At 40.0% G+C, this 16,916-nt stretch overlaps 1 protein-coding gene across 1 annotated transcript in view; it reads right to left on the reverse strand.

The window, feature by feature from the left end:
- cftr (CF transmembrane conductance regulator) overlaps positions 1–13,646 on the reverse strand; it is a 49,237-nt gene extending 35,591 nt beyond the window's left edge. The window contains exons 1-8 of the mRNA XM_078256486.1: positions 13,563–13,646; positions 13,238–13,374; positions 11,769–11,879; positions 6,134–6,245; positions 3,877–4,092; positions 2,928–3,017; positions 863–1,026; positions 60–185 (exon numbers count right to left, since the gene is read on the reverse strand). Of these exons, the coding sequence (XP_078112612.1) occupies positions 60–185; positions 863–1,026; positions 2,928–3,017; positions 3,877–4,092; positions 6,134–6,245; positions 11,769–11,879; positions 13,238–13,290 (872 nt within the window). The 5' untranslated portion in view covers positions 13,291–13,374; positions 13,563–13,646. The remainder of the gene's footprint in view (positions 1–59; positions 186–862; positions 1,027–2,927; positions 3,018–3,876; positions 4,093–6,133; positions 6,246–11,768; positions 11,880–13,237; positions 13,375–13,562) is intronic.
- Positions 13,647–16,916: the final 3,270 nt, after the last annotated feature.

The raw sequence follows: 16,916 nt of genomic DNA on the forward strand, positions 1-16,916 counted from the left end.
GAAAAGAAAATTGGAGATGTTCCTTTTGGGTAAGGTGGTTGTGTGTTTTGGTGTCTTACTGTCGGATGTTCTTGATGATGGTTTCCATCACCTCCTCCCAACCGTACGCCTTCACAGAGTGGATGTTCTCCACAATCTCTGAGGTGAGAGCCAGGCGGCGGCTGATCATCACTCCTCGCTCCACCCTGTTTACAGGACACAGTTGTACGTTACCAACTTACAGTAGCATCATACGCACAGAACACAAACACAGCAATTCACAAGGTCACAGTAGGCCCACATGTGCGAGCGTGAATGAATGCATACATACATACCAGGGCTGGGTTCAAATAATCTATTCTCCAATTAAAATCGATCTTTGTTTGAGTGATCTGATATTGGTTAACTTACAGCATGCATTCTGAGAATGTCTTTTATCTTTTTTTAATATCTTTTTAAATTTCCTAACCTAATTGATATTGAATCAGAGATATAATCAAATCGGGACCCTGTGAATCGAAAATGAAATCTGGAAATCATTGGCGATACCCAGCCCTAATACATACAAGCATCAACATGCATATCACAACATGCAGCTACAAACATGCTAACATGCACAATAAAATATGAATACGTGCTGGATGGGAATATGTAAGTAACAGCATAAATATGTATACATGGAAAAACTTCTTAAACAAGAAGTTACAAAGTTATCAGGAGAAAAATAATATATGGACTAAATGTTTCAAATCTTCAGCAAGTAGATATACATGCACATACATATAGTGCAAGACATTAGGGCAATTACAAGTTTATGTATAGATGTAATATTCTGATACTTATGCTCCATAATATGAGTGGATGTGCGATAGTGTTTCCCCACCGGTGCGGCCCCATCTTCTGGGAGAGCCAGGCCTGGATGATGCCCAGCAGAGTCAGTGCTGCCAGCGCGCAAAAGCCATTCACCTCGATCAGCTCCCAGATCAGACCCACACACAGTATACACTGCAGGGGGGTGATCCATACAAAGTGGGCCAGACCCAAGCTCTGGAATAAACATACACAAAAGTACACAAACACCACATCAATGAACATATTGTAATCAGAATATGACTTTTAATTACAGGAGCAATACTGTGACACTTTGGCGCAAGGAAATGACGTTCTTTTGCTCCTGACCACAGCGAGGTCAAAGGTCAGGTTCAAGGACTACTCAGCTGAGAACCTTTGTTTACACTCACTGCCTGAAAGGTGGTTTTGGAAAGGTAACAGAGGACAGCCGCTGTAGCCAGCTTGGATCAAAACAAAACAGAGTTGGAAACATAGTCATGTGCAACAAAAGGTTGACACCTAACTAAGCTGCCAACAAAAAGGGTTAGGGTTAAAACTGTGCATTATGACATTTTTGTGAAAACATGACAGTTTGAAGCATATAGAGCAACAGATACAGTAGAATCAGTGGATTATGCTAAACGAGGCTACTATATGAAGAGACTATTCATATAATAGCCTAGCATACTTGACTAAGCTCCAACTGTGATTGAAACATTGTAATTTAAAGAAATCTTCTCATAGATGCCGTTTTCTATAGCCCTGTGATGTGCAGGGTTTACCATAGGGCATTTTGGCAGGGTTGCTTACTCGTATAAATGTTTGGCAATTGTTTTGTGGTTGATCAAATTCCCGTCTCCTTCCCATTGCACATGAAAGATTTGCAGTGCAGTAGAATGAATGAATCAGTGATTACAATGATTGAACGCAAGAGACAAAGAAACATATGCAAGCTCAAAAGTAGGAGGCAAGAAAGACAGAAATAAAAGAAGAAATGTATCAAACAAGTAAATGTTCGGTTTTGAGGAATCCAGTTTCAACCAGTCAGCACTGTGCTGATAGACCTCAGCTCTCAGGTCTCACCTCAATAAGCTCCCTTTCATCCACTCACCTACAAGGGAATCCGCACGCACGCACACACACACACACACACACACACACACACACACACACACACACACACGGTAACCCCCACCATGCATAAGAAGACAGTGCTGCATTGGCAAAGTCACATCTAAGCCAGGTGATAATTGTCTTTAAGCAGGTCCACATTCAACACCTCAGTGAGACCCAAGGCAAATCTGAGTTCAGTCTATACACACAAACAGAGGCACATACACATGTATATACCCTCCAGCTACGTTTTTTTTGCATAGTTAGAGTTTAATCATCATTTATTCATCAGATAATCAGGGTTTTTTTAAACACTGAATCACAGTTACAGGATACTTTGCTTGGTTTGTATACGTGTGTGTGTGTGTGTGTGTGTGTGTGTGTGTGTGTGTGTGTGTGTGTGTGTGTGTGTGTGTGTGTGTGTGTGTGTGTGTGTGTGTATTGTTCCAGCTCTATTGTCATCTAATTGTCCCTCAGCATGAAGAACACATAGCTCTGTTTTGGGTAATAAAACGGATTCACTGAAGTCAGTGAGGGTGTCCAATCTTCTTTTCCCTTACCCTTCCTGTGGAGATAAAACCATTTACTGCCAGCTACTCATGAGTGGAAAACTACTAAACAATGGGATGCAATTCACATTCAAAAGTCAAATTCAATAGTTCTGAACTTAACATGTACAGAGGGTCAGTCCTCGCCGCAGCGGCTGCAGGTTCAATTCCGACCTGAGGCCCTTTGCTGCATGTCATTCCCCCTCTCTCTCCCCTTTCATGTCTAAGCTGTCCTATCCAATCAAAAATAAGCTTAAAAAAAGAAGAAAATAAAAAGACAACGTTCAAAGGGAATGAAAACTCAGTAAAATCAGTAAAGGCTTGTTGATAAAATATCTTTTCTGGAGGGACGTAAGGGTTTACTGACTCAAGCGCAGATCGTTCCTGACAGTAAAATGTAAAAACAAAACTGCTAAAATATATGTAAACTAACTAAAATCCTTAGGGAAGTCTCACCTCATCCAACTTGTTGAGGTGGGCGGACATCAGACTGACTAGTTGACCAGTGCTGATCTTATCCAAGACTCGGCTCGACAGCTTCAGGGTCTGAAAAGGTCAAAAGGTCAGAGGCACAAAAGGTAGAAAGTGAATTGGTTGAGAAGAAGCTGGTGACACGTGGTCGCGCTTTGACACCAGGCTGCCACGCCCCTCACGGCTGCCTGTGGATTTCCACTACTAGATTTCCAAATGTGAGAAGCTTCTGGGAATGTTCAATCATGCAGGCCGAATAAGGTAGAAGGATTCAGCTGATGCTTCTGTATGATCTTAAAAACAATTGCAAGAAAACAGTCACTCACACACCCACACACACCCACACACACCCACACCCACACCCACACCCACACACACACCCACCACACACACACACACACACACACACACACACACACACACACACACACACACACACACACACACACACACACACACACACCCACACACACCCACACACACCCACACCCACACCCACACCCACACACACACCCACCCCTTGGTGGTTATGTTTTGTTCCAATAACTGGTTGTTACAGCAGTGGCTTTATGTAGACAGTGTTTGACTCATGGGTAATCAGAGAAAAAGGCCCACAGTGTCACTAGCTACGAGTTTTGGCAGATTTTGCACTCAAATTCCACACCATTTCAGAGGCAAATATTGTACTTTCATTATGTTGCAAATGACTGCAATGAGTTCAATGAGATTCTTAAATATCACTCCAAAATGTCAACTTTTAAGGATAAATGAAAAATACCTTATTTTTGCATGTTGACAATACATTTTAGACATAGATCTTATAAAAGAACTGAGGTTGGGAAATTGTCTTAATCTGTGAAGACAGTTTTAGGTTTTTACACAAATAAATTAACAACCGAGTCTCAGTTCCATAAATACACTGTCCTCTCCCTACCTTCTTATATATGAGACTGAAAAGGGCAATGCGGATCTGCATGCCGAGATGATGCAGGCCAAAGATGGCAGGTTGCAGCAGGAGGAAGCGGGCGGTGAAGAGTAGGCAGAGGCCCAGGGCCAGGAAGTATCCCTGCTCACGCTCCGGAGCGTGGAATGGGTCGAAGGAGGCGATGATGCGACCCAGAAGCTGAGGCTGGACCGTCTTGGAAGCTTCCTACACCAAGAGATAAGACAATAAGAGAAGGGGTGGTGATTGGTTTAATCTGCTTTTTTGTCAATGACTCTTTATGGTAGAGAAACAAGAGTCAGCCAGCTTGTACTTGTGTCCCTGGAGCAGGTAAGAGTCAACTCCTAGTCCGTTACTGGCAAGAGGATTCATGATTTTCAATCATTTTGCAGTGCATGCCATTCATAATTAATTTAATTAATATTTTTTTTTGTAGAAAATCTGAACTTTTAGGTGTCAAAACTAGCTTCAAAATAGAAATCCATAGTGTATACTCATGCCAAGGTGTATGATCCTATTTTTTCCGATCATTTAGAAAAGTTAATTTACAGCGTGATTCTGCTCTGCATTAAAATGTACATTGATATACTGTAAGTAAGTAAGTTTAAGTTTATTTCAAGAGCACATATAAACCATAGTGCTGTACAAAAAAGCACAAAGGTGCTGTATAAATAACAATGAAATGTAAAAGTAGAATTAAAACACAAAAAGAACATCTCAACGACAACAACAAGCAGCAATTTACAAATACAGAATTATAGATATGATAACAGATTGAGAGATTGTGTTAAAAAGGCCAGTGAGAAAAGAATTCTTTAAATCAGATTCCCATACAATTCAGTGCAGTAGTACATATGGATTACAAACAAACAAAAAACATGTCTAACCAAGATCATCAATGTCACAACTTCACATTTAGCCGTAACATAACTGAGATTCTACAAAATATTTAAGAACATGAAAAAAAAAAAAAAAAAAAAATAAATCTCCTTCGGCTTCTTCGGAGACAACTTGCCCAAAGGTTTTCCCCACACAGCCTCTTCAACATCTAACAGGCATTCTTGTCGTCATGACAACCACCTAACCAACTGTACTAACTGACGCAACGGCTGCTGTCCCCACCACCACTTTCCCATAGGCCCGGGGCAGTGAGGATGGTTTGCGACACTATGGTGCGACATGCTTGTTATTTGTGTGCGTCATGGCACTGCGGCTCTATAGGCCCTCACCAATCCAACACTGTTAACCAACCAGTAACCACACCCACACACACACACACGGCAGTAAAACAGCAGTGTGTAAACAAGATTGGGGCTAGAGTAACCGTGGGAATTCTTTATAAACCAATGTAGTCACGACCCAATATTGTATTTATACAAAACTGTGTTGTTTTCTTAAATATATAAAAGGCAATGTTTTGCAAGAAACATCTCTGTTGCCTTTAAATATTATCTACGTTAAGGATCCAGCACCCAGTGTTAAAAGTTTCAATGTGAGTTGAGCCTGTCTAATTTTTTATGTTGTTTTCAAGACGTAAAGAATAATTTGAGCATTTTTTTATGTGAAGACATTACAGTTATTCTGTGATTACAATGTAAAATTATAATGTAATATATAATCTTATTGTTAGCAGCATGGATAATATCTCGGGCAGCATTTATACAGTGGATTATAGAACTTTCTAATCAATAAATTAAAAAAAATAATAAATTAAATTAATTATAATAAAGAGGAAAAAACCTGTGTAAAAGTAGAATGCCAAACATTTTCTGGTTACAGTTACAAACTGGATGAGTTACTGTTTTCTTGTTTTAGGTTACTGTACATTGAATGCTTTGGGGTTTTTATTGTTGGTCTTGTAAGCAATATGAAGAAACCAATTTATGCTCTAGGAAGAAATGATGATTCTGTACAGTGACACCTAGCCTTCATCACATTGGCCAGGATTTGGATTTTCTGACTCTAGCAGCTCACAAAGATAATTGTAAGTTGTAAACCGAAATCAGAGCTTTAAAACATCCATTCAGTCACCTACATCCATGTTTCCCTACAGTCTATGGTTCAAACTAAAGCTTGTTCTATATACTTTACAACAAACAAACCTAATATCACATTGAACAGAGCATAAGAATCATGAGGTTACATCTGCAACTCAATGGTATGATCCATTTCGGCAGAGTTAACTACTTCCTAAGTCGATTTATGTCAGATCTGCTTCCTCCAGAGACAACCGATCGATATGACTCACCCCGAGGTAGAGGAGGACACCAAAGAAGGCGAAAGGGCCGATGAAGCATCGGGCCAGCGCTCTCATCAGCCTGGGCTTGTTCTTGGCTGACACCACCTCTCTGTCCCATTCTCTGCAGGGAGGACAGAGTTACAACACAGTTAACCCGCAGCGCAGGCAGGGTGGGAGAATAACACATTTACCAGACAAATGCCAGCATTCTATTTGTCCACTACTACTTTGGCAACAAACCTGCTGTCCTTTCTCAACTTTGGCTGGTGATTTAGCCACAGAACGAGAAGCTCATAGTGTATTTATCGATTTTCACTTTGTTAGAAATCCCTTGACCATCAATGGGAGAGTAATGTGGCAACAAATGCACAAAAACTTAAAGTAAAATTAATACTTTATTTGTCCTTCTAATTTGATGATCTATTAGTATAATTAGTTTTTTGATGGAATTTCACTTCCCCCAAAGCTTTTCTGTTTTCACACTTTGTTAGATAATGAAGACAGTACTCTCTCTGATGTGCATTTCTACAGATTTTTCTAAAAGTACTTTTTGGATATTGCCTTATGGAGCTTTAACTTTTTGCCCTTGTCCTTACACAGATGGATTAACTTCCCACAAACTGCCCTGGCAAGCAGAAACAGCTACGGTAAGTAGCAGCATTGTTCTCTGAGAGTCATTTATAACCGGGGTGATTTGGCTGACCAGTTCAACAGTGAGTGATGGGAGAAAAAGTGGGGAGGAGAATACATGAGTGAAAAAGGAGAGGGAGACCAACAAGGAAGAGAGTGATAAAAACAAAGTAAGAGAACAAAGTCTGAAGTGTCCTATCGTAGGTATCGATATCCTGAAGTTAAAGATCAACTGACTCTACCAAGCCCCAAAAACTAAAGCTAAAGATGCTGCTAGCTTTGTACAGTATATTGATCTCCATTTGCAGATAGCTGAGGTAGGGATGCACTGATTTGATCTGCTAGATCAGTATCAGCACTGATACTGACCCTATCAAGTGGATGGGGTACAGATCATGAATCCACATTAAGTACAGTTTCATCATCAATGGTTGCCATTCAAATTCAGTGTTTGTTTTCTATTTGTACTGCCTGGTATCGGTATATACAGCAAGGGAAATTGTCGTCACCAACAATTTCAGACTCCTTAACATGGACCTTCCTTAAAGACGTTCAGCTACATTGGACTGATTTCCATGCTCAACATTTCACTCATGCTCAAATTTCATGTCCATCGTTACCTCATCCATGCACATGTTTGTCAATGTTTAGTCAATGTCTATCGACGAGTGAGGTAACACAATGGTGATTGAGTCTACGGTCCACAGATGAAAGCCCTTCCATTTGCAGTATTACGAAATGGGTGTCTGTGGGAAAAATCCCAAGCGGCGCAAAGTTAGTGACGCATTTTCCATCATCCAGCAGTGGTTGGTCCGCCAGAGAATAAGCGGTTGCTACCAAAGACACACCTGCAATTACTGCTTATCGCCATAAAGAAACAAAACAGATCTTCGAGATTGTAACTTTAACTTTTTTTTTTTTAATACATAGTTTATATTTAGTATTAATATTTTTTAAATTGCTGTTTTTTTTGCACACAAACTAACTACATTTGCTAAATATGTTCTACACACCATATCCGACCATGGCAACACAGCATTTCACTACACATGTAGGTTGTTCATTTTATAAATACTTATTTTACAGATTTACATTTTACACACCCTTTTATTTCATTTATTTCTTTACTTATATTTCCTTTTAGCTCTTGATATTGTATACAATACCATGGCAGAAAAGATTGTTGAAGTGAACTGAACTCATTGATGAAGGGGCTGATGGTACACAGCATGCTTTAATGGAAGGTAAAGTTCACATTCCCAGAAGCCTTCACTGCTTGTCTGATCGGAATAATGAAAGCAAAATCACCCACCACTGCTCATTCATCACCCGGTGGGCACCGGGCCCTTTCTAAAAGGTTGACTTTTTAACACCGATGTACATTAACCGGCTTGTTGGCACCATTCAGCGTGACGTGGGGCCCTGGGTAACCAAGAGGCCAGGCCAATGTGGGACACTGCTGTGGTTGTTAGGCAAAAGAAAAGAAAGAAGACACACGAGTATTGAATCTCCATTTTTTAAGAAAACAAAACATTGTCAAAGATGTGGCATTTGCTCAGTGCTATAAGAACAGTAAAAGAAACGATGGAGAGGAGAAAGAAGAGAAAGGGATAAATGGAAGAGATAAAAGGTAATGATAGAAAAAGATGACAAAGAAGAAATCTTTCGAATTTTAAATGTGCCATTTGAAGTAGGGAGAGAGAGAAACAGGCTGTATAAAATACATTAATACATTATATTGACATGTGTTTAATAGAACTATAACATTACGAATACCATTATATCAATGCATGGCCAGGACTGGGCTTAAGAAACATTTTAAAACCTTACATTTAAATGATTAATTACAAGATTTAAAATGACCAGCCAATCCTAGTTTTTGATTTAATGGAGGGAAAGGGGGTGTACAGTGGCCTAGTGGGCAGAGAGAAAAAAGACTGACCGTCACAGCAATGAGAAAGAGAGAAAAAAGTAAACAGATGAGGTTAATTTAGTTCAAGAGAAAGAGTGAAGGAAAAGAAGAAAAGAGAGTGGCATGGTAAGAAAGGGAAATAAGGGAGAGAGAGATTAACCAAGGGAGATATACAAATCAAAAGTACACTGAGAAGAGTTAACCTTGTCCATCATCTGCTGCCTGGTTGTTTGTTGGCACACACAGGTTTATGTCTAGCCCTGTTTAAATGCCAGCCCATATCTTAACCTTGAAGGAATGATGACTACTGTAACACATATGTAATGCATACATCAAGGCTGCACACGTCAAGGTTGTCACCTTTCTGAAACTTTATCCTATATAAAAGGAATTTATGATTTTACTTAATATAAGCTGGTTATGTATATATCAGATACACACTGTGCAGGGTACATGCTACCTCAATCTGTGCTTATGGATGGTTATAGTTAATACAGTGAATAGTTACATTCCTAGACCATTTCCGTGCAGGTTTTCCATTTGTAGATGCCCAGAATGCCTTACAACGTCAAGTCAAAATTTCTGCTCTGAAAAGGGTCAACAGAGTAAGCCAACTTGTTGCTGTATTGCATCTTAGTCCATTTTCTACCCCTATTTGCAGTAACTGAACTTTGGTGCAAAATGGCAGCTCTCCAAAGAAGCCTTTGGTTTGTGATTCTGAGGGACCGACGGCAAAATTGAATGTTAACTTTTGACGTTTTAAAAGGGGAACTATGCAGTTTGTTTAGCTTAATTTACCAGTCATTGGAATGGTTATATGACTTTTTTTGGGTTGAATGGTGGTCGTCTCGCTTCCCCCTAGCGCCTGCGAGTGGAAAAACCACCCTTGCAACTTGGACCGAATCACGAACGCTGTGTTTGAGCTATGTTACTGGTTACTGGTTGCACGGGGTCCGTTGTTCGACTGCTCATGACTGTTTTCCAAGATGGCGCCCGCATGTAAACATGAACGCTACTGTCTTTATAATCTCTCTTTTTAATAAACTGTCTGTACACTTACAAAGTTCTCAATGCTTCTGTTTACATGTAGGGACCATCATTATGCTACCGTGGAAGTGTGGTGCTATTTTGAGCCTTGTTAGTGGTGTAGAAATAGCGATTTACCATCTGCCCCGAAAGTTAGCGTTAGCAGCTAACCACCCGTTTGTGGTAGCTTGTTTAAAGCTAGAGACACATTTGATTAGCATGAAAACATGTCCCAGAGAACGTTCAACTCAGTACACGTCATTAACCCTTAGGTTCCTTTTGCGCCGGAATTGTCCTTTAAGATTGATGACTTGTGTGCTGGTGGCAAACTTTACTGAAGATGCAGAAATGATGTTAAGATATTACATTGTTTGTGTTTAGCCAGCACTCAATGTGAACACCAAACAATAACATGGACCCATGGGGGTGGCAGTAGCTTAGTCCATGAGGATCGTCGGCTCAAGTTCCCACACTGCCCAAGTACAGAGTGAGTTCTGGTAACTGGAGAGGTGCCATTGAGCAAGGCATCAAACCCCCAACTGTTCGGCATCCTGTGAGGCAGCCGCCCCTCGCTCTGACATCTCTCAATATATACACATGTATGCACATATAGGTCCTCCTTGTGCATGTGTGTATTTTGGCCTGTATGTGTGTATATAAAATGTTCCCCTTTTTGCGGGATTATTAAAGTATACCTTCTGATCCTGAATGGTTATTTAACTTGTTGATATGGGCAGATGTTTTCCCCTATATAGTCTTCCCCTAAATGACACAAACTCAATTTTTAAATCAAACTCTAGTTAGTCTAGATATCAATTAGGTAGTACAGCTTCTTTTACCCTCCACAGTAAAAGACAAGGCTTCTTAACTATATCACACTCGGGACCACAGTGATACCCGACATCTTAGAACAAAACTGTCATAATTAATGAATCGGTTGGCAGTATGGGAGAACACTATTTCTGATCTGTTCTACCATAATCCAAATGTCTTTAAAAAAATGAAATGTAATGAGCCTGGGCTACAGCATGACAATTCTCAGTCAGTGTGCTGGGATGTAAATGGACTGCATTTATACAGCGAAGGAAAAAGATTTAAGGAAAAGAAGCGAGAGGGAGAGAAAAAAAGAGTGGCATGGTAAGAAAGGGAAATAAGGGAGAGAGAGATTAACCAAGGGAGATATACAAATCAAAAGTACACTGAGAAGAGTTAACCTTGTCCATCATCTGCTGCCTGGTTGTTTGTTGGCACACACATGTTTATGTCTAGCCCTGTTTAAATGCCAGCCCATATCTTAACCTTGAAGGAATGATGACTACTGTAACACATATGTAATGCATACATCAAGGCTGCACACGTCAAGGTTGTCACCTTTCTGAAACTTTATCCTATATAAAAGGAATTTATGATTTTACTTAATCTAATTATATACATATTAGATACACACTGTGCAGGGTACATGCTACCTCAATCTGTGCTTATGGATGGTTGTAGTTAATACAGTGAATAATTACATTCCTAGACCATTTCCGTGCAGGTATTCCATTTGTAGATGCCCAGAATGCCTTACAACTTCAAGTCAAAATTTCTGCTCTGAAAAGGGTCAACAGAGTAAGCCAACTTGTTGCTGTAATGCATCTTGGTCTATTTTCTACCCCCATTTGCGATAACTGAACTTTGGTGCAAAATGACAGCTCTCCAAAGCCTTTGGACACTACTTCTGATCGGTTCTATCATAATCCAAATGTCTTGGTCTTGCTGGGATGTAAATGGACTGCATTTACTATATAGCGCCTTTCTACCTTACCAGACAAAGTGCTTTACAATTTGACTCTCATTCGCCCAATTCACATGCATTCATACACCGATGGTGGCGGAGCTGCCATGCAAGGCGCTGGCCTGCCATTGGGAGCAACTTGGGGGTACAGTGTCTTGCTCAAGGACACACTGACATGTGGACAGGAGGAGCTGGGAATCGAACCGCCAACCTTTGTGATTAAATTACAACAAACTCTACCTCCTGAGCCACAGCCGTCCATTGTATGAGTGCGGTATACAAACGTAAACTGCACAAACCGTTCGAGTCTCTCAGAGAGGTTGTCTGCCAGATCGTAGGAAGGAGCCTTATAAACGTCTGTCAGCTCTAACTTCTTTCTGAAGCCCTTCCTCAGCAGTGGTGTTGTCCACCTGCACACAAAAAAGAACCAACAGATTAGACTGTTGGGTATCAGCTGTTCGAAACTACGACGCTTATGGCAAAACATGTACAGGTATGTGCACTTGAGCATTTGCTAACAGATACAATCCAACACAAACATTGGCTACAAAATCTATCTTATATTGTATATGTATTCAAAGGTCACTTAGACATTATGGATGCATCGTCTTACCAATGCTAAACGACACTGTGTGCATACAGTATATTAACACAAAGAAAATATATTTTGCAATTAGGTGAAAGTACTTGAACAATTATATTAAATGTATTTTTGTTTGTTTGTGGTTAGAGGGCAACTCTTTGGCATACTGTCAGAGTGTCTAGAAGCTTTCATGTAAAGTGGTGTTAGTTGTAATAGAAGTAATCCCTGAGGTTTCACAGTCAGACTAATGACACAGAAGGGAGATAAAGTCAGATGTTTGCTGTCCCAGCCAGGTGACATAGGGTAGTTTACATCATCTGACTTTTTTAAGTGTGTCTCTCCTTGGGACCTCTCAGTGTGATGAGAGAGCGCATATCAGTGCACCCTTATACAGAACTCTATGGATTAGAATTTGGTGGCAGTGGTGGAAAGTAACTAAGTATTGTACTTTCTAAGGTACTTGTACTTCACTTGTTTTAATTTCATGGTACTTTCTGCTTCACTACATCTCAAGAGGGAAATTCTGTACTTTTACTACATTTATGTAGCTTACTTAACTTACTTTGCAGATGATTTAAAAAAAACCTGCAATGTATCAACGGTATAAAAGAAAATTAGGTATATTGCAATACTTAGAATGTCACAAAAAGTACTCAATAGAAATCGAGGAGCCCTTGTGGACATTGGTAAAATAGCATTAAAACGTTACTCACAAGTCGTTGATGTACTGCATACTCACACCCCAACTCTAATATTCTTACAATTAATGTGCTCGTTGATGTTCCAAAAATAGTAGGGACTAAACAAACCCCCAAGAGAGTCTACTCAGCCCTGACAGCGTCCCCCCCCCCCCCACAACACCTTATCGGAGCACAACTCACCTTACAGGTGCACATTTTACACATGGAATAAGCGAAATTATGTTTCTTGACTAAACAGCCTGTGCCGTAAGCCCAAAGTTTCCCTTTTATCAAAGTTCTTTCTGATGTTAATCACGATCAGACACGCCTACTGACGACAGAACAATTACCAGTTTGGAGTCCGAGCAAATGAAACATTTATACATATAAATCGAGCCCCATCAGAGGTTTTTCACTCGCAAGTCGCCAGTTGAGAATCGGCGTCTGCACCTTGCCATCCACAGAAACCCCCGGCTCCTCGGATAAAGGACAAAACATGTCTTACCAGAAGAAGAATTTGGAGAGGAAGTTTGCATCTTCCACTGGTGACTTCTGCATCCTAAGTGCGCCGCCAGTTTGGTTTCTCTGCACCTGAGTCTGTCCCGCGCGCGTCGCTCACATTTGCGTGTCCCCTGAGTGTCTCTGTCCCCGCAGTTAGAGAGAGAGAGAGAGAGAGAGAGAGAGAGAGAGAGAGAGAGAGAGAGAGAGAGAGAGAGAGCTCGCCTGGTTTTATCCTCCACTCTGTGCCTCCGGTAAATATGATGTCACGGTGCCTCCGGTAAATATGTCACTGTTTAGTTATCTTCCTCCCCAAAAACCGAGACTGTTACCTCTACCCTCTGTGCGTCTCCCTGGTCTTCTCTGCTCCCACTGTCCCTTTCTGCTTCTGTTGTCTTGCTCCCTCTCCTTCAGTGTGACAGTGAGGGGACAGTCCATCCTTTATGGGCTCGCCAAAACGTGTGGAGACACGTCATTTCCACGCCGACGAGCCGCAGGTCGCATATTGTGGCAATAAACTGATATTGATCCATATAATACAAGGCAGGGGGATGCGGGGAACAATGGGAGTCCAAAAGGTCAAAGAATAATTGCCCCCACTTTAATTTAATTCAGAGCAAATGCAGTTTATTTATCAAACTATTTTGTAAGATTGCCTTTGGTTTTAATTCCTTCAAAAGTTAACGTGTATGCACAGCTTTGAAACAAATGTGTTATGAGAATATGCCTAGCCTAAATAATGTTTCCTATACTTCTCACAAGTTTATCTCACACTACAAGCCCTTCATGTATCGACTACAATTTTTAAAAATTGCAGCTACATTAAAAAACACCTTGGAAGATGGTTTGTGGAGCTTTTAGGGGTTTGAAATTACTTTATATGGCAAAAACTACTGCTGCAGGTCCACTGAACTATTTCTGACTGCCGAGCTGTGGCTTTTTTTTTTTTTTTTTTTATTTCACTCCGCTCAGCTGCCTCCCTATCATTCACAAAATAGCAGAAACAGTTCCCGGGACATCTAAAGCAAACTTGAAACTTTAATCAGTTTCAGGTTACGCACAGTTTCAGGAGAGGGAGGATTAAAACCTCCAGACATTCCATAAGGGAACAGAGATAACGTGAAGATGCGGTGAGCGTGTCAAAAAAACAGCCCTGTTTTCAGCTCTGTGCATTTTCCAGCTGATCCAAGAGGCTTTCTTAAGCGTTTATTCAGCTTAAGAAGTAGGAGAATTTTCTCAACACATAAAGGAATTCTTCATCCTTTAGTTTGGCACAAACATGCAACATCAACACATCTGGCCGGTAATGTGATAATCCAATCACATTTTTGTTTGATGAATAATTATGGTAGCCTGGGAGCCAGACGAATCTGCCGAGCTCATGTTTGTTAACTGGCGATGCCAGGCTACGATGAGGGTATAATGGGAGTAGATCTACAGTACATGAGTATTTTGTATTAAAGTAAATTTGAGAGTGCATGTTTCACTTCAGCTTTCAGGTGGACACCAAACTCTGAACTGAAAGTGACACTGATGTACTATGCAACATTGAACTTCCCTAACTGCAACTCAAAAATGCACACACTTGTGTGAACGGTAGAAAGACCAAGGGGAGGTAATCTCTTAGTGCAAAATAAGATAAATATTACTGAACTGATCTTTAGGACAAATTATTAAATGTGTCCAATTTGTTGTTGAAATGCCCTTGAAAGCAGTAAAAGTTGTTAAATACCCCCAAACTGTTCTTCAATAAAACTTAACAGTGCCTAAATAATGTGAATAATAATATAACAAGCATCCAATTGAGAAAATTAAATTAAAAAGGGACAATTATTCCCTGTTCTAATACTGAATGGGACATGTTCTTGTGGTCTCACCAGATCTAACCAGAAGCTGAAAGGGATTGAATGAATTTAGCTGAGAATTGGGTCTCTTTTTCCTGCTTCTTAAAAAGGGTATCTCTATGCGTGAGAGACAAGATAAAGCTGAGCCTGAACTTTTGCATGGAGCTGAGGGGATGAGGAGAATCACATAAAGTCAGACTGTTGGTTGCTTGCAATTCTTTTCAACTTTGAGTCATTACTGCTGGGGGACAATAAGGCTACTTGCCTTTGCCTAGAGAAAAGACTGACCTCTGCTGGACATTTACCGTCCTTTGCAGCCAGATAAGATTTTATCCTAAAGCATAACATTTCCAAATACTGTTAGTTATGCAGTTATAGATAATGATGGTTCATATCCATCCATCCATAGCATGTCAAAACTTCTTAAAAGGCCCTGTACATCCTCACATGCGTTTCCACTTATTCTAGAGGATTAGAGACCAGCTCAGTTCAAAGTTTGGCAGGGCTATGCTGGAAGTTAAGTGACGACACCAAACTCCATGTACAAATATGAACAATAAGGTACAAGTTACAATAAAACTAATATGCAAGTAAGGGACATGTATATCATGAAAAGTGAAGTCCAGAGAAGGTATAACTAGACAGACTGTTGAAACATACCTGTGTGGGTGGACTGTAGGTACACGACTAACTACACATTATATATTTTCAGTCAGCATAAAGATAAGAAAATCAATCCACTAGTGCCATATATTTAGGTGTTTTATTAAATTAAGGTGTACACTAAAAAGAGCACCCAACCACTCACCTGCCATATGTTGATATTACCGGAAGTTCCCCTCTTTTTTCCCCCCAGAGTAGTCTTTGGACAAACAAGATCAAAGCATAAATGTTACACAAGTTTTTTTATGCTGACTGTGAAATGTAAAAATATTAAATGTGTACTTAGTTGTAAATCAATTCACTTTTACATTTTAGAAATTTAAACCTCCCAACCTCTAACGTTACTTGTAATTGTTTTACATAAACTGTATTTTATTTTACATTTTATAATCTATCAAATGATCTACCCTAATTGCAAAATGTAAGGCAACATAACTTTTTAATTCACATAATAATAATGCTAATGTATCTATCAAATTACTTTCCCCTAATCGAAACCTGTTTTTTTTATTTTTGAAGGTCGCCTCTCAATAATCTCTCGAGTCTAAATAAAGGTTGAATGAATGAGTAGAACTAACTAGAAAAAGAAATGCAAGTGCTAGCTACCTAGCTAAGCTAGTATAAAAGCACTTAACTTTATAGTTTAACCTCTTTGGTTAAACTCCAAATGCTTCTAGATTCAAACCTTGGCTGCAGTCAAGTTATCCGGCTAACCAACAATACTAGCTATGTAGCTAATGTAAGCTAGCATTAAGCATCTTCACCATACGTATTCAGAACGGTGCAGTGATGTTTGCAGCATAGACTGTGAAAAAATGTTTGCAGGCTAATGTTAGCTTACTTTAGCTAGCTAAATAGCTGACGTCTGTTACCTTAACCCGACATCGTTTTAGAACCTTATTTACTTAGTATCAGGTGTAAATGTTCTCATACTTATGGTTATGTCAACTGTACATTGACATATTTCTCAGTTAATCTATTTAGCATAGTAACATAGTTTAGTGGCACAACTTCAAAATAGTTTAAATGTTTGAGGTTTGAAATGATGTGCTTTCCGAAGCACCTGTGACTTTTGAAGCTTCGGACGTCATCAGTCACGTGATATTCCTCATTTTCGGAGCTTCGCCCGAAATTCGCCCATCTCTAGTAACATTAGCGAGCGGCTACACGAAATTAGCT

Source organism: Sander vitreus, chromosome 8, assembly GCF_031162955.1.
Source record: "Sander vitreus isolate 19-12246 chromosome 8, sanVit1, whole genome shotgun sequence".
Classification (NCBI taxonomy): Eukaryota; Metazoa; Chordata; class Actinopteri; order Perciformes; family Percidae; genus Sander; species Sander vitreus.